The sequence below is a fragment of the Scyliorhinus torazame genome, chromosome 22, assembly GCF_047496885.1.
Source record: "Scyliorhinus torazame isolate Kashiwa2021f chromosome 22, sScyTor2.1, whole genome shotgun sequence".
NCBI lineage: Eukaryota > Metazoa > Chordata > Chondrichthyes > Carcharhiniformes > Scyliorhinidae > Scyliorhinus > Scyliorhinus torazame.
The window spans coordinates 30,797,403-30,822,666 of NC_092728.1; the positions used below are offsets into that span (position 1 = coordinate 30,797,403).

Consider the following 25,264-nt stretch of genomic DNA (forward strand, 5'->3'; position numbering starts at 1 on the left):
TGGCCCCCGTGTCTGCGTGGGTCTGGCCCCCGTGTCTGCGTGGGTCTGGCCCCCGTATCTGTGTGGGTTTGGCCCCCGTGTCTGCGTGGGTTTGGCCCCCGTGTCTGCGTGGGTCTGGCCCCCGTGTCTGCGTGGGTTTGGCCCCCGTGTCTGCGTGGGTTTGGCCCCCGTGTCTGCGTGGGTTTGGCCCCCGTGTCTGCGTGGGTTTGGCCCCCGTGTCTGCGTAGGTCTGGAGCCCGTGTCCGCGTGAGTTTGGCCCCCGTGTCTGCGTGAGTTTCGCCCCCGTGTCTGCGTGAGTTTCGCCCCGTGTCCGCGTGGGTTTGGCCCCCGTGTCTGCGTAGGTTTGGCCCCCCGTGTCTGCGTGGGTTTGGCCCCCGTGTCTGCGTGAGTTTCGCCCCCGTGTCTGCGTGGGTTTGGCCCCCGTGTCTGCGTAGGTTTGGCCCCCGTGTCTGCGTGAGTTTCGCCCCTGTGTCCGCGGGGGTCTGGCCCCCTTGTCGGCGTGAGTTTCGCCCCCGAGTCCGCGTGGGTTTGGCCCCCGTGTCCGCGTGGGTCTGGTCCCAGTGTCTGCGCGAGTTTCGCCCCCGTGTCTGCGTGGGTCTGGCCCCCGTGTCTCTGTGGGTTTCGCCCCCGTGTCCGCGTGGGTTTGTCCCCCGTGTCTGCGTGGGTTTGGCCCCCGTGTCAGCGTGAGTTTCGCCCCCGTGTCTGCGTGGGTTTCGCCCCCGTGTCTGCGTGTGTTTGGCCCCCGTGTCTGCGTGGGATTCGCCCCCGTGTCTGCGTGTGTTTCGCCCCCGTGTCTGCGTGTGTTTCGCCCCCGTGTCTGCGTGGGTTTGGCCCCCGTGTCTGCGTGGGTTTGGCCCCCGTGTCAGTGTGTGTTTGGCCCCCGTGTCTGCGTGGGTTTCGCCCCCGTGTCTGCGTGTGTTTGGCCCCCGTGTCTGCGTGGGATTCGCCCCCGTGTCTGCGTGTGTTTCGCCCCCGTGTCTGCGTGGGTTTCGCCCCCGTGTCTGCGTGTGTTTCGCCCCTGTGTCTGCGTGTGTTTGGCCCCCCGTGTCTGCGTGGGTTTGGCCCCCGTGTCTGCGTGGGTTTGGCCCCCCGTGTCTGTGTGGGTTTGGCCCCCGTGTCTGCGTGAGTTTCGCCCCCGTGTCTGCGTGGGTCTGGCCCCCGTGTCTGCGTGGGTTTGGCCCCCGTGTCTGCGTGAGTTTCGCCCCCGTGTCTGCGTGGGTCTGGCCCCCGTGTCTGCGTGGGTCTGGCCCCCGTGTCTGCGTGGGTCTGGCCCCCGTGTCTGCGTGGGTTTGGCCCCCGTGTCTGCGTGGGTTTGGCCCCCGTGTCTGCGTGGGTTTGGCCCCCGTGTCTGTGTGGGTTTCGCCCCCGTGTCTGCGTGGGTTTGGCCCCCCGTGTCTGTGTGGGTTTGGCCCCCGTGTCTGCGTGAGTTTCGCCCCCGTGTCTGCGTGGGTTTGGCCCCCGTGTCTGCGTGGGTTTGGCCCCCGTGTCTGCGTGGGTCTGGCCCCCGTGTCTGAGTGTGTTTGGCCCCCCGTGTCTGCGTGGGTTTGGCCCCCGTGTCTGCGTGGGTTTGGCCCCCGTGTCTGCGTGGGTTTGGCCCCCGTGTCTGCGTGGGTTTGGCCCCCCGTGTCTGCGTGGGTTTGGCCCCCGTATCTGTGTGGGTTTGGCCCCCGTGTCTGCGTGGGTTTGGCCCCCGTGTCTGCGTGGGTCTGGCCCCCGTATCTGTGTGGGTTTGGCCCCCGTGTCTGCGTGGGTCTGGCCCCCGTGTCTGCGTGGGTCTGGCCCCCGTATCTGTGTGGGTTTGGCCCCCGTGTCTGCGTGGGTTTGGCCCCCGTGTCTGCGTGGGTCTGGCCCCCGTGTCTGCGTGGGTTTGGCCCCCGTGTCTGCGTGGGTTTGGCCCCCGTGTCTGCGTGGGTTTGGCCCCCGTGTCTGCGTAGGTCTGGCCCCCCGTGTCCGTGTGGGTTTGGCCCCCGTGTCTGCGTGGATCTGGCCCCCGTGTCTGCGTGGGTTTCGCCCCCGTGTCTGCGTGAGTTTCACCCCCGTGTCTGCGTGGGTTTCGCCCCCGTGTCTGCGTGAGTTTCGCCCCCCGTGTCTGCGTGAGTTTCGCCCCCGTGTCTGCGTGAGTTTCGCCCCCGTGTCTGCGTGGGTTTGGCCCCCCGTGTCTGCGTGGGTTTGGCCCCCGTATCTGTGTGGGTTTGGCCCCCGTGTCTGCGTGGCTTTGTCCCCCGTGTCTGCGTGGGTCTGGCCCCCGTGTCTGCGTGGGTTTGGCCCCCGTGTCTGCGTGTGTTTGGCCCCCGTGTCTGCGTGGGTCTGGCCCCCGTGTCTGCGTGGGTTTGGCCCCCGTGTCTGCGTGGGTTTGGCCCCCGTGTCTGCGTGTGTTTGGCCCCCGTGTCTGCGTGGGTCTGGCCCCCGTGTCTGTGTGGGTTTCGCCCCCGTGTCTGCGTGGGTTTGGCCCCCCGTGTCTGTGTGAGTTTTGCCCCCGTGTCCACGTGGGTCTGGCCCCCCGTGTCTGCGTGAGTTTGGCCCCCGTGTCTGCGTGAGTTTTGCCCCCGTGTCCGCGTGGGTTTGGCCCCCGTGTCCGCGTGGGTTTGGCCCCCGTGTCTGCGTGAGTTTGGCCCCCGTGTCTGCGTGAGTTTCGCCCCCGTGTCCGCGTGGGTCTGGCCCCCGTGTCTGCGTGAGTTTCGCCCCCGTGTCCGCGTGGGTCTGGACCCCGTGTCCGCGTGAGTTTGGCCCCCGTGTCTGCGTGAGTTTCGCCCCCGTGTCTGCGTGAGTTTCGCCCCGTGTCCGCGTGGGTTTGGCCCCCGTGTCTGCGTAGGTTTGGCCCCCCGTGTCTGCGTGGGTTTGGCCCCCGTGTCTGCGTGAGTTTCGCCCCCGTGTCTGCGTGGGTTTGGCCCCCGTGTCTGCGTAGGTTTGGCCCCCGTGTCTGCGTGAGTTTCGCCCCTGTGTCCGCGTGGGTCTGGCCCCCTTGTCGGCGTGAGTTTCGCCCCCGAGTCCGCGTGGGTTTGGCCCCCGTGTCCGCGTGGGTCTGGTCCCCGTGTCTGCGCGAATTTCGCCCCCGTGTCTGCGTGGGTCTGGCCCCCGTGTCTCTGTGGGTTTCGCCCCCGTGTCTGCGTGTGTTTCGCCCCCGTGTCTGCGTGGGTTTGGCCCCCGTGTCTGCGTGGGTTTGGCCCCCGTGTCAGTGTGTGTTTGGCCCCCGTGTCTGCGTGGGTTTCGCCCCCGTGTCTGCGTGTGTTTGGCCCCCGTGTCTGCGTGGGATTCGCCCCCGTGTCTGCGTGTGTTTCGCCCCCGTGTCTGCGTGGGTTTCGCCCCCGTGTCTGCGTGTGTTTCGCCCCTGTGACTGCGTGTGTTTGGCCCCCCGTGTCTGCGTGGGTTTGGCCCCCGTGTCTGCGTGGGTTTGGCCCCCCGTGTCTGTGTGGGTTTGGCCCCCGTGTCTGCGTGAGTTTCGCCCCCGTGTCTGCGTGGGTCTGGCCCCCGTGTCTGCGTGGGTTTGGCCCCCGTGTCTGCGTGAGTTTCGCCCCCGTGTCTGCGTGGGTCTGGCCCCCGTGTCTGCGTGGGTCTGGCCCCCGTGTCTGCGTGGGTCTGGCCCCCGTGTCTGCGTGGGTTTGGCCCCCGTGTCTGCGTGGGTTTGGCCCCCGTGTCTGCGTGGGTTTGGCCCCCGTGTCTGTGTGGGTTTCGCCCCCGTGTCTGCGTGGGTTTGGCCCCCCGTGTCTGTGTGGGTTTGGCCCCCGTGTCTGCGTGAGTTTCGCCCCCGTGTCTGCGTGGGTTTGGCCCCCGTGTCTGCGTGGGTTTGGCCCCCGTGTCTGCGTGGGTCTGGCCCCCGTGTCTGAGTGTGTTTGGCCCCCCGTGTCTGCGTGGGTTTGGCCCCCGTGTCTGCGTGGGTTTGGCCCCCGTGTCTGCGTGGGTTTGGCCCCCGTGTCTGCGTGGGTTTGGCCCCCCGTGTCTGCGTGGGTTTGGCCCCCGTATCTGTGTGGGTTTGGCCCCCGTGTCTGCGTGGGTTTGGCCCCCGTGTCTGCGTGGGTCTGGCCCCCGTATCTGTGTGGGTTTGGCCCCCGTGTCTGCGTGGGTCTGGCCCCCGTGTCTGCGTGGGTCTGGCCCCCGTATCTGTGTGGGTTTGGCCCCCGTGTCTGCGTGGGTTTGGCCCCCGTGTCTGCGTGGGTCTGGCCCCCGTGTCTGCGTGGGTTTGGCCCCCGTGTCTGCGTGGGTTTGGCCCCCGTGTCTGCGTGGGTTTGGCCCCCGTGTCTGCGTGGGTTTGGCCCCCGTGTCTGCGTAGGTCTGGCCCCCCGTGTCCGTGTGGGTTTGGCCCCCGTGTCTGCGTGGATCTGGCCCCCGTGTCTGCGTGGGTTTCGCCCCCGTGTCTGCGTGAGTTTCGCCCCCGTGTCTGCGTGGGTTTCGCCCCCGTGTCTGCGTGAGTTTCGCCCCCCGTGTCTGCGTGAGTTTCGCCCCCGTGTCTGCGTGAGTTTCGCCCCCGTGTCTGCGTGGGTTTGGCCCCCCGTGTCTGCGTGGGTTTGGCCCCCGTATCTGTGTGGGTTTGGCCCCCGTGTCTGCGTGGCTTTGTCCCCCGTGTCTGCGTGGGTCTGGCCCCCGTGTCTGCGTGGGTTTGGCCCCCGTGTCTGCGTGTGTTTGGCCCCCGTGTCTGCGTGGGTCTGGCCCCCGTGTCTGCGTGGGTTTGGCCCCCGTGTCTGCGTGTGTTTGGCCCCCGTGTCTGCGTGTGTTTGGCCCCCGTGTCTGCGTGGGTCTGGCCCCCGTGTCTGCGTGGATTTGGCCCCCGTGTCTGCGTGGATTTGGCCCCCGTGTCTGCGTGGGTTTGGCCCCCGTGTCTGCGTGGGTTTGGCCCCCGTGTCTGCGTGGGTTTGGCCCCCGTGTCTGCGTGGGTTTGGCCCCCGTGTCTGCGTGGGTTTGGCCCCCGTGTCTGCGTGGGTTTGGCCCCCGTGTCTGCGTGGGTTTGGCCCCCGTGTCTGCGTGGGTTTGCAAGGTAGGTGGATTGAACACGTTAAATTGCCCCTTATTGGAAATAATGAATTGGGAACACTAAATTTGTAAAAAAAGGAAATAGATGAGGACCGGGAAGGAGCCAAGGATTGGGAGAATCCAGAGGTCGTTGTGAGGGAGCAGGAATGATCCATAGCAGGTGGATGAGGTAATGAATGGCGAGGTCAGCAGGCTGCCAGGTGAGGACTGGGCGATGGAGGCCTGGTCTGGAAAAGGGGAAGATGACCGTGTTGTGCAGACAGTGGGGATTCCTGACTTACAGCTTCCTGCAGGCACAGCTCTTTCAACTCCGCAATCTTCCTCCTTAACCTTTCCTCCAGTTTCCCTTGTCGATCTCGCAGCTCCTTCATCCTCTCCACCCTTATCTTTATGGCCTTTGTGTAACGCTGGGACCCTGCGACCCATCAGGGAACAAGTTCAGAGGCACTCAGCAAAATCCCAATCGAGGTGCAGTCTTCCCAGCCCACTCCAGTATACCTGAGGAAGGAGCTGTGCCCCGAGAGCTAGTGACATCGAAACAAACCTGTTGGACTTTAACCTGGTGTTGTAAGACTTCTTACTGTCATCCAGACTAGATTGAGATGGGCTGGACTGGGCGGAGCTGACCTATACTGGAGTGGGCCGGTCCGGTTGAGAGTGGGCCGGTCCGGTTGGGAGTGGGCCGGTCCGGTTGGGAGTGGGCCGGTCCGGTTGGGAGTGGGCCGATCTGGTTGAGAGTGGGCCGGTCTGGTTGGGAGTGGGCCGGTCCGGTTGGGAGTGGGCCGGTCCGGTTGGGAGGGGGCCGGTCCGGTTGGGAGTGGGCCGGTCCGGTTGGGAGTGGGCCGGTCCGGTTGGGAGTGGGCCGGTCCGGTTGGGAGTGGGCCGGTCCGGTTGGGAGTGGGCCGGTCAGGTTGGGAGTGGGCCAGTCCGGTTGGGACTGGGCCGGTCCGGTTGAGAGTGGGCCGGTCCGGTTGGGAGGGGGCCGGTCCGATTGGGAGGGGGCCGGTCCGGTTGGGAGTGGGCCGGTCCGGTTGGGAGTGGGCCGGTCCGGTTGGGAGTGGGCCGGTCCGGTTGGGAGTGGGCCGGTCCGGTTGGGAGTGGGCCGGTCAGGTTGGGAGTGGGCCAGTCCGGTTGGGACTGGGCCGGTCCGGTTGAGAGTGGGCCGGTCCGGTTGGGAGGGGGCCGGTCCGGTTGGGAGGGGGCCGGTCCGGTTGGGAGTGGGCCGGTCCGGTTGGGAGTGGGCCGGTCAGGTTGGGAGTGGGCCGGTCCGGTTGGGACTGGGCCGGTCCGGTTGAGAGTGGGCCGGTCCGGTTGGGAGGGGGCCGGTCCGATTGGGAGGGGGCCGGTCCGGTTGGGAGGGGGCCGGTCCGGTTGGGAGGGGGCCGGTCCGGTTGGGAGTGGGCCGATTGAAATGGGCTATTATACACTGGACTGAATTGATATAGTTTCGGGTGCATTGGGCCGAATTGGGCTATATTGAAGTTGGCTAGACTGGGCCAGACTGGACTGGGCTACATTGAGATGGACTGGTTTGAGGGGGCGGCATGGTGGCACAGTGGTCGGCACTGCTGCCTCACAGCTCCAAAGTCCCAGGTTCAATTCCGCCTCGGGTGACTGTGTGGTGTTTGTACTTTCTCCCTGTGTCTGTGTGGGTTTCCTCCCGGTTTCTTCCCACAGTCCAAAGATGTGGAGGTTACGTGGATTGGCCACGGTAAATTGCACCTTTGTTTCCAAAAGGTTAAATGGGGTTACTGAGTAACGGGGATAGGGTGGAGGCGTGGGCTTAAGTAGGGCGCTCTTTCCTGGGGCCAGTGCAGATTCGTTGGGCTGGATGGCCTCCTTCTACACTGTCAATTCCATGACTGGGCTGAGCTACATTGAACTGGCTGCACTCATCCACTCCCAACCGGACCGGCCCACTCCCAACCGGACCGGCCCACTCCCAACCGGACCGGCCCAGTCTCAACCGGACCGGCCCACTCCCAACCGGACCGGCCCACTCCCAACCGGACCGGCCCACTCCCAACCGGACCGGCCCAGTCTCAACCGGACCGGCCCACTCCCAACCGGACCGGCCCACTCCCAACCGGACCGGCCCACTCCCAACCGGACCGGCCCAGTCTCAACCGGACCGGCCCACTATCAATTGGACTGGCCCATTCCCAATCGGTCAGACCCACCCATAATTGGACGGGCCCAATCCCATGTGGACCTGCCCACTTCCAATCGGACCAGCCCACTCGCAATCAAACCAGCTTATCTTGATCCGATTCAGCCCAGCCCAATTCAGCCCAGCCCGATTCAGCCCAGCACAGCCCGATTCAGCCCAGCCCAGCCCAGCCCTATTCAGCCCGGCCCGATTCAGCCCGGCCCGATTCAGCCCGGCCCGATTCAGCCCGGCCCGATTCAGACCGGCCCAATTCAGCCCAGCACAGCCCAATTCAATTCAGCCGAGCCCAGCCCGATTCAGCCCGGCCCAATTCAGCCCGTCCCGATTCTGCCCGGGCCGATTCAGCTCGGCTCGATTCAGCCCGGCCCGATTCAGCCCGGCCCCATTCAGCCCGGCCCCATTCTGCCCGGGCCGATTCAGCTCGGCTCGATTCAGCCCGGCCCCATTCTGCCCGGCCCCATTCTGCCCGGCCCCATTCAGCCCAGCACGGCCCGTTTCAGCCCGGCCCAATTCAGCCCGGCCGATTCAGCACAGCCCGATTCAGCACAGCCTGATTCAGCCCGGCCCCATTCAGCCCAGCACAGCCCGATTCAGCTCGGCTCGATTCAGCCCGGCCCCATTCTGCCCGGCCCCATTCTGCCCGGCCCCATTCAGCCCAGCACAGCCTGATTCAGCCCGGCCCGATTCAGCCCGGCCCGATTCAGCACAGCCCGATTCAGCACAGCCTGATTCAGCCCGGCCCCATTCAGCCCAGCACAGCCCGATTCAGCCCGGCCGATTCAGCCCGGCCCGATTCAGCCCGGCCCGATTCAGCCCGGCCCGATTCAGCCCGGCCCGATTCAGCACAGCCTGATTCAGCACAGCCCGATTCAGCCCGGCCCCATTCAGCCCAGCACAGCCTGATTCAGCCCGGCCCGATTCAGCCCGGCCCGATTCAGCACAGCCTGATTCAGCACAGCCTGATTCAGCACAGCCTGATTCAGCCCGGCCCCATTCAGCCCAGCACAGCCCGATTCAGCCCGGCCCGATTCAGCCCGGCCCGATTCAGCACAGCCTGATTCAGCACAGCCTGATTCAGCCCGGCCCCATTCAGCCCAGCACAGCCTGATTCAGCCCGGCCCGATTCAGCACAGCCTGATTCAGCACAGCCCGATTCAGCCCGGCCCCATTCAGCCCAGCACAGCCTGATTCAGCCCGGCCCGATTCAGCCCGGCCCGATTCAGCACAGCCTGATTCAGCACAGCCTGATTCAGCCCGGCCCCATTCAGCCCAGCACAGCCCGATTCAGCCCGGCCCGATTCAGCCCGGCCCGATTCAGCCCGGCCCCATTCAGCCCGGCCCCATTCAGCCCGGCCCCATTCAGCCCGGCCCCATTCAGCCCGGCCCCATTCAGCCCGGCCCCATTCAGGCCTCTTCAGCTGCTTACCGGCCTCTCCAAACCAGCCGCCCACTGCTGGGTCCATGCCAAAATCTGAAGTGTGAACCCCAACTGCAAAAATAAAACCAAAATACCCATTTGTTGATGCTGATTTTGCCAGAGCTCCTCACTGCTCTCCTAACCCCCAAGCGATATTCCCCACTGTTGGCCCAACCTGTCCACATTCTCCTGGTGCTTCTCTTACCTGGAGAGCCAATGTTGCATGTTGCCATGATAATTGGTTCACCTTTGACCTCCATGTCCCCTGTCAAAGGGCAACTGCTTCTCCTTCCTGGAGGGAGAGATTTATTGATTAAAAATTGAGCGGCACAGTAGCACAGTGGTTAGCACTACTGCCTCACAGCATCAGGACCTGGGTTCAATCCTGGCCCCGGGTCACTGTCTGTATGGAGTTTGCACATTCTCCCCGTGTCTGCGTGGGTCTCGCCCCCACAACAAGATGTGCAGGGTAGGTGAATTGGTCAGGGTAAATTGCCCCTTAATTGGAAAAATTTTAAAAACCTGTCGGAGCGTCAGTGCTGAGGGAGCACCGCACTGTCGGAGGGTCAGTGCTGAGGGAGCGCCACACTGTCGGAGGGTCAGTGCTGAGGGAGCGCCGCACTGTCGGAGGGTCAGTCCTGAGGGAGTGCCGCACTGTCGGAGGGTCAGTGCTGAGGGAGCACCGCACAGTCGGAGGGTCAGTGCTGAGGGAGCGCCGCACTGTCGGAGGGTCAGTGCTGAGGGAGCGCCGCACTGTCGGAGGGTCAGTGCTGAGGGAGCGCCGCACTGTCGGAGGGTCAGTGCTGAGGGAGCGCCGCACTGTCGGAGGGTCAGTGCTGAGGGTGTGCCGCATTGTCGGAGGGTCAGTACTGAGGGAGCGCCGCACTGTCAGAGGGTCAGTGTTGAGGGAATGGTGCACTGTCGGAGGGTCAGTGCTGAGGTAGCGCCGCACTGTCGGAGGGTCAGTGTTGAGGGAGCTCTGCACTGCCGGAGTGTCAGTGCTGAGGGAGAGCCGCACTGTCGGAGGGTCAGTGCTGAGGGAGCGCTACACAGTCGGATGGTCAGTACTGAGGGAGCGCCGCACTGTCGGAGGGTCAGTACTGAAGGAGCGCCGCAATGTCGGAGGGTCAGTGCTGAGGGAGCGCCGCACTGTCGGAGGGTCAGTACTGAGGGAGCGCCGCACTGTCGGATGGTCAGTGCTGAGGGAGTGCCGCACTGTCGGAGGGTCAGTGCTGAGGGAGCGTCGCACTGTCGGAGGGTCAGTGTTGAGGGAGCTCTGCACTGCCGGAGTGTCAGTGCTGAGGGAATGGTGCACTGTCGGAGGGTCAGTGCAGAGGGAGCGCTACACAGTCGGATGGTCAGTACTGAGGGAGCGCCGCACTGTCGGAGGGTCAGTGCTCGGGGAGCGCCGCACTGTCGGAGGGTCAGTGTTGAGGGAGCTCTGCACTGCCGGAGTGTCAGTGCTGAGGCAGAGCCGCACTGTTGGAGGGTCAGTGCTGAGGGAGCGCTACACAGTCGGATGGTCAGTACTGAGGGAGCGCCGCACTGTCGGAGGGTCAGCACTGAAGGAGCGCCGCACTGTCGGAGGGTCAGTGCTGAGGGAGCGCCGCACTGTCGGAGGGTCAGTGCTGAGGGAGCGCCGCACTGTCGGAGGGTCAGTACTGAGGGAGCGCCGCACAGTCGGATGGTCAGTGCTGAGGAATCGCCGCATTGTCGGAGGGTCAGTACTGAGGGAGTGCCGCACTGTCGGAGGGTCAGTGCTGAGGGAGCGTCGCACTGTCGGAGGGTCAGTGTTGTGGGAGCTCTGCACTGCCGGAGTGTCAGTGCTGAGGGAATGGTGCACTGTCGGAGGGTCAGTGCTGAGGGAGCGCTACACAGTCGGATGGTCAGTACTGAGGGAGCGCCGCACTGTCGGAGGGTCAGTGCTCAGGGAGCGCCGCACTGTCGGAGGGTCAGTGCTGAGGGAGCGCCGCACTGTCGGAGGGTCAGTGCTGAGGGAGCGCCGCACTGTCGGAGGGTCAGTGCTGAGGGAGCGCCGCACTGTCGGAGGGTCAGTACTGAGGGAGCGCCGCACTGTCGGATGGTCAGTGCTGAGGAATCGCCGCATTGTCGGAGTGTCAGTACTGAGGGAGTGCCGCACTGTCGGAGGGTCAGTGCTCAGGGAGCACCGCACTGTCGGAGGGTCAGTGCTGAGGGAGCGTCGCACTGTCGGAGAGTCAGTGTTGAGGGAGTGCTGCACTGTCGGAGGGTTAGTACTGAGGGAGAGCCGCACTGTCGGAGGGTCAGTGCTGAGGGAGCGACGCACTGTCGGAGTGTCAGTGCTGAGGGAATGGTGCACTGTCGGAAGGTCAGTGCTGAGGGAGCGCTACACAGTCGGATGGTCAGTACTGAGGGAGCGCCGCACTGTCGGAGGGTCAGTGCTCAGGGAGCGCCGCACTGTCGGAGGGTCAGTGCTGAGGGAGCGCCGCACTGTCGGAGGGTCAGTGCTGAGGGAGCGCCGCACTGTCGGAGGGTCAGTGCTGAGGGAGCGCCGCACTGTCAGAGGGTCAGTGCTGAGGGAGCGTCGCACTGTCGGAGAGTCAGTGTTGAGGGAGCACCGCACTGTCTGAGGGTCAGTACTGAGGGAGCGCCGCACTGTCAGAGGGTCAGTACTGAGGGAGTACTGCACTGTCGGAGGGTCAGTACTGAGGGAGTACCGCACTGTCGGAGGGTCAGTACTGCGGGAGCGCCGCAATGTTGACATTCTGAACTTTTTACACAGAGGGTAGTGGGTGCCTGGAACTCGCTGCCGGAGGTGGTGGTGGAAGCAGGGACGATAGTGACATTTAAGGGGCATCTTGACAAATGAATAGGATGGAATAGAGGGATACGGGCCCCGGAAGTACAGAAGATTTTAGTTTAGAAGGGCAGCATGGTCGGCACAGTCTTGGAGGGCCGAAGGCCCTGTTCCTGGGATGTACTTTTCTTTGTTCTTTGTTTGAATAGTGTCTGATGGGGACAGTGTCAAGGGAACTTTACTCTGTATCGAACGCCGTCGTCCTGTCTTGGGAGTGTTTGATGAGGACAGATTTGCTTTTGAATTTAACCTGTGATTGGTAACTTCAAACCCACTCACCTGTCTTATTCCTACGTTGCATCGAGAGAATCTAGTGAGGAGCCATCACTCATGTTACTCCTGCCGGAGGCGGGCGGTTGAAGACCAAGGCTGGTGATCTGGCTGGAACTTTCCGGAATGCTGACTCAATGGTACAGTGTACAGCACTGGAGATAAAGGATTACAAATTTGTGAGGATTATCAAAAAGAATGTTTGTTCTTGCGGTAGAGGCAGATTAAATATTCACAAACAGTGTTTAAAACATGCCATGGTTTCAACCCGACCTATCTCTCCTCCTCCATGGTGGGTGAGGGGGGAGAGGAGGGGGAGAGAGGGGGGATGGGGGGGGAGAGAGGGGGGATGGGGGGAGAGAGGGGATATGGTGGGGAGGGTGGGAGAGGAGGAGTGGGGGGTGAGATGGGGGAGGGGTGGAGAGGGGGGAGGGGGTCAGATGTCGAGCGGGGGGGGTGGGTGCGAGGGGTTAGAGAGAAAGTGGGAGGGGTTAGAGAGAGTGCGAGGGGTTAGAAGAGAGAGAGCGAGGGGATAGAGTGACTGTGAGGGGTTAGAGAGAGTGCGAGAGGTTAGAGTGAGTGCGAGGGGTTCGAGAGAGTGCGAGCGGTTAGAGAGAGTGCGAGGGGTTAGAGAGAGAATGTGAGAGGTTAGAGAGAGAGAGTGAGGGGTTAGAGTGCGAGGGGTTAGAGAGAGTGCGAGGGGTTAGAGAGAGAATGTGAGAGGTTAGAGAGAGAGCGAGGGGTTAGAGAGAGAGAGTGAGTGGTTAGAGAGAGTGCGAGCGGTTAGATAGAGAGCGAGGGGTTAGAGTGAGACCGAGGGGTCAGAGTGAGTGCGAGGGGTTAGCGAGAGCGAGGGGTTAGAGAGAGATCGAGGGGTTAGAGAGAGTGCGAGGGGTTAGAGAGAGTGCGAGGGGTTAGAGAGAGTGCGAGGGGTTAGAGAGAGTGCGAGGGGTGAGAGAGACTGCGAGGGGTTAGAGTGAGAGTGAGGGGTTAGAGAGAGAGCGAGGGGTTGGAGTGAGTGTGAGGGGTTAGAGAGAGTGCGCGGAATTAGAGAGGGAGCGAGGGGATAGAGTGAGAGCAGGGGTTAGAGAGCGTGCGAGGGATTAGAGAGAGAGCGAGTAATTAGAGTGAGTGCGAGGGGTTAGAGAGAGTGCGAGGGGTTAGAGTGAGAGCGAGGGGTTAGAGAGAGCGATGGGTTAGAGAGAGCGATGGGTTAGAGAGAGCGAGGGGTTAGAGAGAGAACGATGGGTTAGTGAGTGCGAGGGGTTAGAGAGAGTGCGAGGGGTTAGAGAGAGTGCGAGGGGTTAGAGAGAGAGCGAGGGGTTAGAGAGAGAGCGATGGGTTAGAGAGTGTGCGAGGGGTTAGAGAGTGTGCGAGGGGTTAGAGAGAGAGCGAGGGGTTAGAAAGAGTGCCATGGGTTAGATTGAGTGCGAGGGGTCAGAGTGAGTGCGAGGGGTTAGAGTGAGTGCGAGGGGTTAGAGTGAGTGCGAGGGGTTAGAGAGAGAGCGAGGGGTTAGAGTGAGTGCGAGGGGTTAGAGTGAGTGCGAGGGGTTAGAGTGAGTGCGAGGAGTTTGATAGAGTGCGAGGGGTTTGATAGAGTGCGAGGGGTTAGAGTGAGTGCGAGGGGTCAGAGTGAGTGCGAGGGGTCAGAGTGAGTGCGAGGGGTTAGAGTGAGTGCGAGGGGTTTGATAGAGTGCGAGGGGTTAGAGTGAGTGCGAGGGGTTAGAGTGAGTGCGAGGGGTCAGAGTTAGTGCGAGGGGTTAGAGTGAGTGCGAGGCGTTAGAGAGAGAGCGAGGGGTTAGAGTGAGACCGAGGGGTTAGAGTGAGACCGAGGGGTTAGAGTGAGTGCGAGGGGTTAGAGTGAGTGGCAGGGGTTAGAGTGAGAGCGAGGGGCTACAGTGAGTGCGAGGGGTTAGAGTGAGAGCGAGAGGTTAGTGAGAGTGTGAGGGGTTAGAATGAGTGCAAGGGGTTAGAGAGAGTGCGAGCGGTTAGAGAGACAGAGCGAGGGGTCAGAGAGAGAGAGAGAGAGGAGTTAGAGTGAGTGCGAGGGGTTAGAATGAGAGCGAGCGGGTAGAGAGACAGAGAGAGCGAGGGGTTAGAGAGAGAGCGAGGGGTTAGAGAGACAGAGAGAGGGGGTAGAGTGAGTGCGAGGGGTAAGAGTGAGTGCGACCGGTTAGAGAGAGAGCGAGGGGTTAGAGAGAGGGGTAGAGTGAGTGCGAGGGGTTAGAGAGAGTGCGAGGGGTTAGAGAGAGTGCGAGCGGTTAGAGAGAGTGCGAGCGGTTAGAGAGAGAGAGCGAGGGGTTAGAGAGAGTGCGAGGGGTTAGAGAAAGTGCGAGGGGTTAGAGAAAGTGCGAGGGGTTAGAGAGAGTGCGAGGGGTTTGAGTGAGAGCGAGGGGTTAGAGAGAGTGCGAGGGGTTTGAGTGAGTGCGAGGGGTTTGAGTGAGAGCGAGGGGTTAGAGAGAGTGCGAGGGGTTAGAGAGAGTGCGAGGGGTTAGAGAGAGTGCGAGGGGTTAGAGAGAGTGCGAGGGGTTAGAGAGAGTGCGAGGGGTTAGAGAGAGTGCGAGGGGTTAGAGAGAGTGCGAGGGGTTTGAGTGAGAGCGAGGGGTTAGAGAGAGTGCGAGGGGTTAGAGAGAGTGCGAGGGGTTAGAGAGAGTGCGAGGGGTTAGAGAGAGTGCGAGGGGTTTGAGAGAGTGCGAGGGGTTAGAGAGAGTGCGAGGGGTTAGAGAGAGTGCGAGGGGTTAGAGAGAGTGCGAGGGGTTAGAGAGAGTGCGAGGGGTTAGAGAGAGTGCGAGGGGTTAGAGAGAGTGCGAGGGGTTAGAGAGAGTGCGAGGGGTTAGAGAGAGTGCGAGGGGTTAGAGAGAGTGCGAGGGGTTAGAGAGAGTGCGAGGGGTTAGAGAGAGTGCGAGGGGTTAGAGAGAGTGCGAGGGGTTAGAGAGAGAGCGAGGGGTTAGAGAGAGTGCGAGGGGTTAGAGTGAGTGCGAGGGGTTAGAGAGTGTGCGAGGGGTTAGAGAGAGTGCGAGGGGTTAGAGAGTGTGCGAGGGGTTAGAGAGAGCGAGCGAGGGGTTAGAGTGAGTGCGAGGGGTTAGAGAGTGTGCGAGGGGTTAGAGAGAGTGCGAGGGGTTACAGAGAGTGCGAGGGGTTAGAGAGAGTGCGAGGGGTTAGAGAGAGTGCGAGGGGTTAGAGAGAGTGCGAGGGGTTAGAGAGAGTGCGAGGGGTTAGAGAGAGTGCGAGGGGTTAGAGAGAGTGCGAGGGGTTAGAGAGAGTGCGAGGGGTTAGAGAGTGCGAGGGGTTAGAGAGTGCGAGGGGTTAGAGTGAGTGCGAGGGGTTAGAGAGTGTGCGAGGGGTTAGAGAGAGTGCGAGGGGTTAGAGAGAGTGCGAGGGGTTAGAGAGAGTGCGAGGGGTTAGAGAGAGTGCGAGGGGTTAGAGAGAGCGAGCGAGGGGTTAGAGTGAGAGCAAGGGGTTAGCTGACAGTGAGGGGTTAGAGAGAGTGCGAGGGGTTAGAGAGAGTGCGAGGGGTTAGAGAGAGTGCGAGGGGTTAGAGAGAGTGCTAGGGGTTAGAGAGAGTGCTAGGGGTTAGCTGAGAGTGAGGGGTTAGAGAGAGTGCGAGGGGTTAGAGAGAGTGCGAGGGGTTAGAGAGAGAGCGAGGGGTTAGAGAGAGAGAGAGCGGGGGGTTAGAGAGAGAGTGAGGGGTTAGAGTGAGAGCGAGGGGTTAGAGAGAGAGAGCCGGTGGGTTAGAGAGAGAGCGAGGGGTTAGAGTGAGAGCGAGGGGTTAGAGAGAGTGCGAGGGGTTAGAGAGAGAGTGAGGGGTTAGAGTGAGAGCAAGGGGTTAGAGTGAGAGCAAGGGGTTAGAGAGAGTGCGAGTGGTTAGAGAGGGAGTGAGGGGTTAGAGAGAGAGCGAGGGGTTAAAGAGAGTGCGAGGGGTTAGAGAGAGAGCGAGGGGTTACAGAGAGTGCGAGGGGTTACAGAGAGTGCGAGGGGTTAGAGAGTGTGCGAGGGGTTAGTGAGAGTGCGAGCGGTTAGAGAGCGAGTGGTTAGAGTGAGTGCGAGGGGTTGGAGAGAGTGCGAGGGGTTAGAGAGAGAGAGAGAGGGGTTAGAGTGAGTGCGAGGGGTTAGAGTGAGTGCGAGGGGTTAGCGTGAGTGCGAGGGGTTAGAGAGAGCGCGCGGGGTTAGAGTGAGTGCGAGGGGTTAGTGAGAGTGCGAGCGGTTAGAGAGCGAGTGGTTAGAGTGAGTGCGAGGGGTTGGAGAGAGTGCGAGGGGTTAGAGAGAGAGAGAGAGGGGTCAGAGTGAGTGCGAGGGGTTAGAGTGAGTGCGAGGGGTTAGCGTGAGTGCGAGGGGTTAGAGTGAGAGTGCGAGGGGTTAGAGAGAGTGCGCGGGGTTAGAGTGAGTGCGAGGGGTTAGAGTGAGAGCGAGGGGTTAGAGAGAGTGCGAGGGGTTAGAGAGAGTGCGAGGGGTTAGAGAGAGCGAAGGTTTAGAGTGAGTGCGAGGGGTTAGAGTGAGCGAGGGGTTAGAGTGACTGCGAAGGGTTAGAGTGAGAGCGAGGGGTTAGAATGAGTGCGAGGGGTTAGAGAGAGAACGAGGGGATAGAGAGAGAACGAGGGGTTAGAGTGAGAGCGAGGGGTTAGAGAGAGTGCGAGGGGTTAGAGTGAGAGTGAGGGGTGAGAGTGAGAGCAAGGGGTTAGAATGAGTGCGAGGGGTTAGAGTGATTGCGAGGGGTTAGAGTGAGTGCGAGGGGTTAGAGTGAGTGCGAGGGGTTACAGAGAGTGCAAGGGGTTAGAGAGAGTGCGAGGGGTTAGAGAGAGTGCGAGGGGTTAGAGTGAGAGTGCAAGTGGTTAGAGCAAGTGCGAGGGGTTAGAGTGAGACTGCGAGCGGTTAGAGAGAGTGCGTGGGGTTAGAGTGAGTGCGAGGCGTTAGAGAGAGTGCGAGGGGTTAGAGAGAGTGCGAGGGGTTAGAGTGAGAGCGAGGGGTTAGAGTGAGAGCGAGGGGTTAGAGTGAGAGCGAGGGGTTAGAGAGAGCGAGGGGTTAGAGAGAGTGCGAGGGGTTAGAGAGAGAGCAAAGGGTTAGAGTGAGTGCGAGGGGTTAGAGAGAGCGAGGGGTTAGAGAGAGAGTGAGGGGTTAGAGAGTGCGAATGGTTAGAGTGAGTGAGAGGGCTTAGAGAGAGTGCGAGTGGTTAGAGAGAGTGCGAGGGGTTAGAGTGAGAGCGAGGGGTTAGAATGAGTGCGAGGGGTTAGAGAGAGAGCGAGGGGTTAGAGAGTGTGCGAGGGGTTAGAGAGAGTGCGAGGGGCTACAGAGAGTGCGAGGGGTTAGAGAGAGTGCGAGGGGTTAGAGAGAGTGCGAGGGGTTAGAGAGAGTGCGAGGGGTTAGAGAGAGTGCGAGGGGTTAGAGAGAGTGCGAGGGGTTAGAGAGAGTGCGAGGGGTTAGAGAGAGTGCGAGGGGTTAGAGAGTGCGAGGGGTTAGAGAGTGCGAGGGGTTAGAGAGTGCGAGGGGTTAGAGTGAGTGCGAGGGGTTAGAGAGAGTGCGAGGGGTTAGAGAGAGTGCGAGGGGTTAGAGAGAGCGAGCGAGGGGTTAGAGTGAGAGCAAGGGGTTAGCTGACAGTGAGGGGTTAGAGAGAGTGCGAGGGGTTAGAGAGAGTGCGAGGGGTTAGAGAGAGTGCGAGGGGTTAGAGAGAGTGCTAGGGGTTAGCTGAGAGTGAGGGGTTAGAGAGAGTGCGAGGGGTTAGAGAGAGTGCGAGGGATTAGAGAGAGTGCGAGGGTTTAGAGAGAGAGCGAGGGGTTAGAGAGAGAGAGAGCGGGGGGGTTAGAGAGAGAGTGAGGGGTTAGAGTGAGAGCGAGGGGTTAGAGAGAGAGAGCCGGTGGGTTAGAGAGAGAGCGAGGGGTTAGAGTGAGAGCGAGGGGTTAGAGAGAGTGCGAGGGGTTAGAGAGAGAGTGAGGGGTTAGAGTGAGAGCAAGGGGTTAGAGTGAGAGCGAGGGGTTAGAGAGAGTGCGAGTGGTTAGAGAGGGAGCGAGGGGTTAGAGAGAGAGCGAGGGGTTAAAGAGAGTGCGAGGGGTTAGAGAGAGAGCGAGGGGTTAGAGAGAGAGCGAGGGGTTACAGAGAGTGCGAGGGGTTACAGAGAGTGCGAGGGGTTAGAGAGTGTGCGAGGGGTTAGTGAGAGTGCGAGCGGTTAGAGAGCGAGTGGTTAGAGTGAGTGCGAGGGGTTGGAGAGAGTGCGAGGGGTTAGAGAGAGAGAGAGAGGGGTTAGAGTGAGTGCGAGGGGTTAGAGTGAGTGCGAGGGGTTAGCGTGAGTGCGAGGGGTTAGAGAGAGTGCGCGGGGTTAGAGTGAGTGCGAGGGGTTAGTGAGAGTGCGAGCGGTTAGAGAGCGAGTGGTTAGAGTGAGTGCGAGGGGTTGGAGAGAGTGCGAGGGGTTAGAGAGAGAGAGAGAGGGGTCAGAGTGAGTGCGAGGGGTTAGAGTGAGTGCGAGGGGTTAGCGTGAGTGCGAGGGGTTAGAGTGAGAGTGCGAGGGGTTAGAGAGAGTGCGCGGGGTTAGAGTGAGTGCGAGGGGTTAGAGTGAGAGCGAGGGGTTAGAGAGAGTGCGAGGGGTTAGAGAGAGTGCGAGGGGTTAGAGAGAGCGAAGGTTTAGAGTGAGTGCGAGGGGTTAGAGTGAGCGAGGGGTTAGAGTGACTGCGAAGGGTTAGAGTGAGAGCGAGGGGTTAGAATGAGTGCGAGGGGTTAGAGAGAGAGCGAGGCGTTAGAGTGAGTGCGAGGGGTTGGAGAGAGTGCGAGGGGCTAGAGAGAGAACGAGGGGATAGAGAGAGAACGAGGGGTTAGAGTGAGAGCGAGGGGTTAGAGAGAGTGCGAGGGGTTAGAGTGAGAGTGAGGGGTGAGAGTGAGAGCAAGGGGTTAGAATGAGTGCGAGGGGTTAGAGTGATTGCGAGGGGTTAGAGTGAGTGCGAGGGGTTAGAGTGAGTGCGAGGGGTTAGAGTGAGTGCGAGGGGTTACAGAGAGTGCAAGGGGTTAGAGAGAGTGCGAGGGGTTAGAGAGAGTGCGAGGGGTTAGAGTGAGAGTGCAAGTGGTTAGAGCAAGTGCGAGGGGTTAGAGTGAGACTGCGAGCGGTTAGAGAGAGTGCGTGGGGTTAGAGTGAGTGCGAGGCGTTAGAGAGAGTGCGAGGGGTTAGAGAGAGTGCGAGGGGTTAGAGTGAGAGCGAGGGGTTAGAGTGAGAGCGAGGGGTTAGAGTGAGAGCGAGGGGTTAGAGAGAGCGAGGGGTTAGAGAGAGCGAGGGGTTAGAGAGAGTGCGAGGGGTTAGAGAGAGAGCAAAGGGTTAGAGTGAGTGCGAGGGGTTAGAGAGAGCGAGGGGTTAGAGAGAGAGTGAGGGGTTAGAGAGTGCGAATGGTTAGAGTGAGTGCGAGGGCTTAGAGAGAGTGCGAGTGGTTAGAGAGAGTGCGAGGGGTTAGAGTGAGAGCGAGGGGTTAGAATGAGTGCGAGGGGTTAGAGAGAGAGCGAGGGGTTAGAGAGAGTGCGAGTGGTTAGAGAGAGTGCGAGGGGTTAGAGAGAGAGCAAAGGGTTAGAGTGAGTGCGAGGGGTTAGAGAGAGCGAGGGGTTAGAGAGAGAGTGAGGGGTTAGAGAGTGCGAATGGTTAGAGTGAGTGAGAGGGCTTAGAGAGAGTGCGAGTGGTTAGAGAGAGTGCGAGGGGTTAGAGTGAGAGCGAGGGGTTAGAATGAGTGCGAGGGGTTAGAGAGAGAGCGAGGGGTTAGAGAGTGTGCGAGGGGTTAGAGAGAGTGCGAGGGGCTACAGAGAGTGCGAGGGGTTAGAGAGAGTGCGAGGGGTTAGAGAGAGTGCGAGGGGTTAGAGAGAGTGCGAGGGGTTAGAGAGAGTGCGAGGGGTTAGAGAGAGTGCGAGGGGTTAGAGAGAGTGCGAGGGGTTAGAGAGAGTGCGAGGGGTTAGAGAGAGTGCGAGGGGTTAGAGAGTGCGAGGGGTTAGAGAGTGCGAGGGGTTAGAGAGTGCGAGGGGTTAGAGTGAGTGCGAGGGGTTAGAGAGAGTGCGAGGGGTTAGAGAGAGTGCGAGGGGTTAGAGAGAGCGAGCGAGGGGTTAGAGTGAGAGCAAGGGGTTAGCTGACAGTGAGGGGTTAGAGAGAGTGCGAGGGGTTAGAGAGAGTGCGAGGGGTTAGAGAGAGTGCGAGGGGTTAGAGAGAGTGCTAGGGGTTAGCTGAGAGTGAGGGGTTAGAGAGAGTGCGAGGGGTTAGAGAGAGTGCGAGGGATTAGAGAGAGTGCGAGGGTTTAGAGAGAGAGCGAGGGGTTAGAGAGAGAGAGAGCGGGGGGGTTAGAGAGAGAGTGAGGGGTTAGAGTGAGAGCGAGGGGTTAGAGAGAGAGAGCCGGTGGGTTAGAGAGAGAGCGAGGGGTTAGAGTGAGAGCGAGGGGTTAGAGAGAGTGCGAGGGGTTAGAGAGAGAGTGAGGGGTTAGAGTGAGAGCAAGGGGTTAGAGTGAGAGCGAGGGGTTAGAGAGAGTGCGAGTGGTTAGAGAGGGAGCGAGGGGTTAGAGAGAGAGCGAGGGGTTAAAGAGAGTGCGAGGGGTTAGAGAGAGAGCGAGGGGTTAGAGAGAGAGCGAGGGGTTACAGAGAGTGCGAGGGGTTACAGAGAGTGCGAGGGGTTAGAGAGTGTGCGAGGGGTTAGTGAGAGTGCGAGCGGTTAGAGAGCGAGTGGTTAGAGTGAGTGCGAGGGGTTGGAGAGAGTGCGAGGGGTTAGAGAGAGAGAGAGAGGGGTTAGAGTGAGTGCGAGGGGTTAGAGTGAGTGCGAGGGGTTAGCGTGAGTGCGAGGGGTTAGAGAGAGTGCGCGGGGTTAGAGTGAGTGCGAGGGGTTAGTGAGAGTGCGAGCGGTTAGAGAGCGAGTGGTTAGAGTGAGTGCGAGGGGTTGGAGAGAGTGCGAGGGGTTAGAGAGAGAGAGAGAGGGGTCAGAGTGAGTGCGAGGGGTTAGAGTGAGTGCGAGGGGTTAGCGTGAGTGCGAGGGGTTAGAGTGAGAGTGCGAGGGGTTAGAGAGAGTGCGCGGGGTTAGAGTGAGTGCGAGGGGTTAGAGTGAGAGCGAGGGGTTAGAGAGAGTGCGAGGGGTTAGAGAGAGTGCGAGGGGTTAGAGAGAGCGAAGGTTTAGAGTGAGTGCGAGGGGTTAGAGTGAGCGAGGGGTTAGAGTGACTGCGAAGGGTTAGAGTGAGAGCGAGGGGTTAGAATGAGTGCGAGGGGTTAGAGAGAGAGCGAGGCGTTAGAGTGAGTGCGAGGGGTTGGAGAGAGTGCGAGGGGCTAGAGAGAGAACGAGGGGATAGAGAGAGAACGAGGGGTTAGAGTGAGAGCGAGGGGTTAGAGAGAGTGCGAGGGGTTAGAGTGAGAGTGAGGGGTGAGAGTGAGAGCAAGGGGTTAGAATGAGTGCGAGGGGTTAGAGTGATTGCGAGGGGTTAGAGTGAGTGCGAGGGGTTAGAGTGAGTGCGAGGGGTTAGAGTGAGTGCGAGGGGTTACAGAGAGTGCAAGGGGTTAGAGAGAGTGCGAGGGGTTAGAGAGAGTGCGAGGGGTTAGAGTGAGAGTGCAAGTGGTTAGAGCAAGTGCGAGGGGTTAGAGTGAGACTGCGAGCGGTTAGAGAGAGTGCGTGGGGTTAGAGTGAGTGCGAGGCGTTAGAGAGAGTGCGAGGGGTTAGAGAGAGTGCGAGGGGTTAGAGTGAGAGCGAGGGGTTAGAGTGAGAGCGAGGGGTTAGAGTGAGAGCGAGGGGTTAGAGAGAGCGAGGGGTTAGAGAGAGCGAGGGGTTAGAGAGAGTGCGAGGGGTTAGAGAGAGAGCAAAGGGTTAGAGTGAGTGCGAGGGGTTAGAGAGAGCGAGGGGTTAGAGAGAGAGTGAGGGGTTAGAGAGTGCGAATGGTTAGAGTGAGTGCGAGGGCTTAGAGAGAGTGCGAGTGGTTAGAGAGAGTGCGAGGGGTTAGAGTGAGAGCGAGGGGTTAGAATGAGTGCGAGGGGTTAGAGAGAGAGCGAGGGGTTAGAGAGTGTGCGAGGGGTTAGAGAGAGTGCGAGGGGTTACAGAGAGTGCGAGGGGTTAGAGAGAGTGCGAGGGGTTAGAGAGAGTGCGAGGGGTTAGAGAGAGTGCGAGGGGTTAGAGAGAGTGCGAGGGGTTAGAGAGAGTGCGAGGGGTTAGAGAGAGTGCGAGGGGTTAGAGAGTGCGAGGGGTTAGAGAGTGCGAGGGGTTAGAGTGAGTGCGAGGGGTTAGAGAGTGTGCGAGGGGTTAGAGAGAGTGCGAGGGGTTAGAGAGAGTGCGAGGGGTTAGAGAGTGTGCGAGGGGTTAGAGAGAGCGAGCGAGGGGTTACAGTGAGAGCAAGGGGTTAGCTGACAGTGAGGGGTTAGAGAGAGTGCGAGGGGTTAGAGAGAGTGCGAGGGGTTAGAGAGAGTGCGAGGGGTTAGAGAGAGTGCTAGGGGTTAGCTGAGAGTGAGGGGTTAGAGAGAGTGCGAGGGGTTAGAGAGAGTGCGAGGGGTTAGAGAGAGTGCGAGGGGTTAGAGAGAGTGTTAGGGGTTAGAGTGAGTGCGAGGGGTTAGAGAGAGCGAGCGAGGGGTTAGAGTGAGAGCAAGGGGTTAGCTGAGAGTGAGGGGTTAGAGAGAGTGCGAGGGGTTAGAGAGAGTGCGAGGGGTTAGAGAGAGTGCGAGGGGTTAGAGAGAGTGCGAGGGGTTGGAGTGAGTGCGAGGGGTTAGAGAGAGTGCGAGGGGTTAGAGAGAGTGAGCGAGGGGTCAGAGTGATTACGAGGGGTCAGAGAGAGAGTGAGGGGTTAGCGTGAGTGCGAGAGGTTAGAGAGAGTGCGAGTGCTTAGAGAGAGAGCGAGTGGTTAGAGAGAGAGCGAGGGGTTAGAGTGAGAGCGAGGGGTGAGAGAGAGTGCGAGGGGTTAGAGGGAGAACGAGAGGTTAGAGAGAGCGAGGGGTAAGAGAGAGAGCGAGGGGTTAGAGAGAGAGAGAGAGTTTGAGGGGTTAAAGAGAGAGTGAGGGGTTAGAGTGAGAGCGAGGGGTTAGAGTGAGTGCGAGGGGTTAGAGTGACTGCGAGGGGTTAGAGTGAGAGCGAGGGGTTAGAATGAGTGCGAGGGGTTAGAGAGAGAGCGAGGGGTTAGAGTGAGTGCGAGGGGTTGGAGAGAGTGCGAAGGGTTGGAGAGAGTGCGAGGCGTTGGAGAGAGTGCGAGGGGTTAGAGAGAGTGCGAGGGGTTAGAGAGAGTGCGAGGGGCTAGAGAGAGCGAGCGAGGGTTTAGAGTGAGTGCGAGGGGTCAGAGAGAGAGTGAGGCGTTAGAGTGAGTGCGAGAGGTTAGAGCGAGTGCGGGGGGTTAGAGTAAGTGCGAGGGGTTAGAGTGAGTGTGAGGGGTTAGACTGAGAGCGAGGGGTTAGACTGAGAGCGAGTGGTTACAGAGAGTGCGAGGGGTTAGAGGGAGAACGAGAGGTTAGAGCGAGAGCGAGGGGTTAGAGAGAGAGCGAGGGGTTAGAGAGAGAGAGAGCGGGGGGTTAGAGAGAGAGTGAGGGGTTAGAGTGAGAGCGAGGGGTTAGAGAGAGAGAGAGCGGGGGGTTAGAGAGAGAGCGAGGGGTTAGAGTGAGAGCGAGGGGTTAGAGAGAGTGCGAGGGGTTAGAGAGAGAGTAAGGGGTTAGAGTGAGAGCAAGGGGTTAGAGTGAGAGCGAGGGGTTAGAGAGAGTGCGAGTGGTTAGAGAGGGAGCGAGGGGTTAGAGAGAGAGCGAGGGGTTAAAGAGAGTGCGAGGGGTTAGAGAGAGAGCGAGGGGTTAGAGAGAGAGCGAGGGGTTAGAGAGAGTGCGAGGGGTTAGAGAGAGTGCGAGGGGTTAGAGAGAGTGCGAGGGGTTAGAGAGAGTGCGAGGGGTTACAGAGAGTGCGAGGGGTTAGAGAGTGTGCGAGGGGTTAGAGTGAGTGCGAGGGGTTAGAGTGACAGTGCAAGGGGTTAGAGCGAGTGCGAGGGGTTAGTGAGAGTGCGAGCGGTTAGAGAGCGAGTGGTTAGAGTGAGTGCGAGGGGTTGGAGAGAGTGCGAGGGGTTAGAGAGAGAGAGAGAGGGGTTAGAGTGAGTGCGAGGGGTTAGAGTGAGTGCGAGGGGTTAGCGTGAGTGCGAGGGGTTAGAGAGAGTGCGCGGGGTTAGAGTGAGTGCGAGGGGTTAGTGAGAGTGCGAGCGGTTAGAGAGCGAGTGGTTAGAGTGAGTGCGAGGGGTTGGAGAGAGTGCGAGGGGTTAGAGAGAGAGAGAGAGGGGTTAGAGTGAGTGCGAGGGGTTAGAGTGAGTGCGAGGGGTTAGCGTGAGTGCGAGGGGTTAGAGTGAGAGTGCGAGGGGTTAGAGAGAGTGCGCGGGGTTAGAGTGAGTGCGAGGGGTTAGAGTGAGAGCGAGGGGTTAGAGAGAGTGCGAGGGGTTAGAGAGAGTGCGAGGGGTTAGAGAGAGTGCGAGGGTTTAGAGTGAGTGCGAGGGGTTAGAGAGAGCGAGGGGTTAGAGTGACTGCGAAGGGTTAGAGTGAGAGCGAGGGGTTAGAATGAGTGCGAGGGGTTAGAGAGAGAGCGAGGCGTTAGAGTGAGTGCGAGGGGTTGGAGAGAGTGCGAGGGGCTAGAGAGAGAACGAGGGGATAGAGAGAGAACGAGGGGTTAGAGTGAGAGCGAGGGGTTAGAGAGAGTGCGAGGGGTTAGAGTGAAAGTGAGGGGTGAGAGTGAGAGCAAGGGGTTAGAATGAGTGCGAGGGGTTAGAGTGAGTGCGAGGGGTTAGAGTGAGTGCGAGGGGTTAGAGTGAGTGCGAGGGGTTAGAGTGAGTGCGAGGGGTTAGAGAGAGTGCGAGGGGTTACATAGAGTGCGAGGGGTTACAGAGAGTGCGAGGGGTTACAGAGAGTGCGAGGGGTTAGAGAGAGTGCGAGGGGTTAGAGAGAGTGCGAGGGGTTAGAGTGAGTGCGAGGGGTGAGTGTGAGAGTGCAAGTGGTTAGAGCAAGTGCGAGGGGTTAGAGTGAGACTGCGAGCGGTTAGAGAGAGTGCGAGGGGTTACATAGAGTGCGAGGGGTTACAGAGAGTGCGAGGGGTTAGAGTGAGTGCGAGGCGTTAGAGAGAGTGCGAGAGGTTAGAGTGAGAGCGAGGGGTTAGAGTGAGAGCGAGGGGTTAGAGAGAGCGAGGGGTTAGAGAGAGTGCGAGGGGTTAGAGAGAGAGCAAAGGGTTAGAGTGAGTGCGAGGGGTTAGAGAGAGCGAGGGGTTAGAGAGAGAGTGAGGGGTTAGAGAGTGCGAATGGTTAGAGTGAGTGCGAGGGCTTAGAGAGAGTGCGAGTGGTTAGAGAGAGTGCGAGGGGTTAGAGTGAGAGCGAGGGGTTAGAATGAGTGCGAGGGGTTAGAGAGAGAGCGAGGGGTTAGAGTGAGTGCGAGGGGTTGGAGAGAGTGCGAGGGGTTGGAGAGAGTGCGAGGGGCTCGAGAGAGAACGAGGGGATAGAGAGAGAACGAGGGGTTAGAGTGAGAGCGAGGGGTTAGACAGAGTGCGAGGGGTTAGAGTGAGTGCGAGGGGTTAGAGTGAGAGTGAGGGGTGAGAGTGAGAGCAAGGGGTTAGAGTGAGTGCGAGGGGTTAGAGTGAGTGCGAGGGGTTAGAGAGAGTGCGAGGGGTTAGAGAGAGTGCGAGGGGTTAGAGAGAGTG

General features: G+C 60.5%; 1 protein-coding gene across 2 annotated transcripts in view; it reads right to left on the reverse strand.

Annotated features, from left to right (window-relative positions):
• The window catches only part of LOC140398986 (coiled-coil domain-containing protein 120-like), a 197,520-nt gene that overhangs the window by 126,852 nt on the left and 45,404 nt on the right, over positions 1 to 25,264 (reverse strand). For both annotated transcript variants that reach the window (XM_072488013.1, XM_072488014.1), the window contains exons 2-4: positions 11,668 to 11,813; positions 8,758 to 8,844; positions 5,247 to 5,380 (exon numbers count right to left, since the gene is read on the reverse strand). In XM_072488013.1, the coding sequence (XP_072344114.1) occupies positions 5,247 to 5,380; positions 8,758 to 8,844; positions 11,668 to 11,689 (243 nt within the window). In that variant the 5' untranslated portion in view covers positions 11,690 to 11,813. The remainder of the gene's footprint in view (positions 1 to 5,246; positions 5,381 to 8,757; positions 8,845 to 11,667; positions 11,814 to 25,264) is intronic.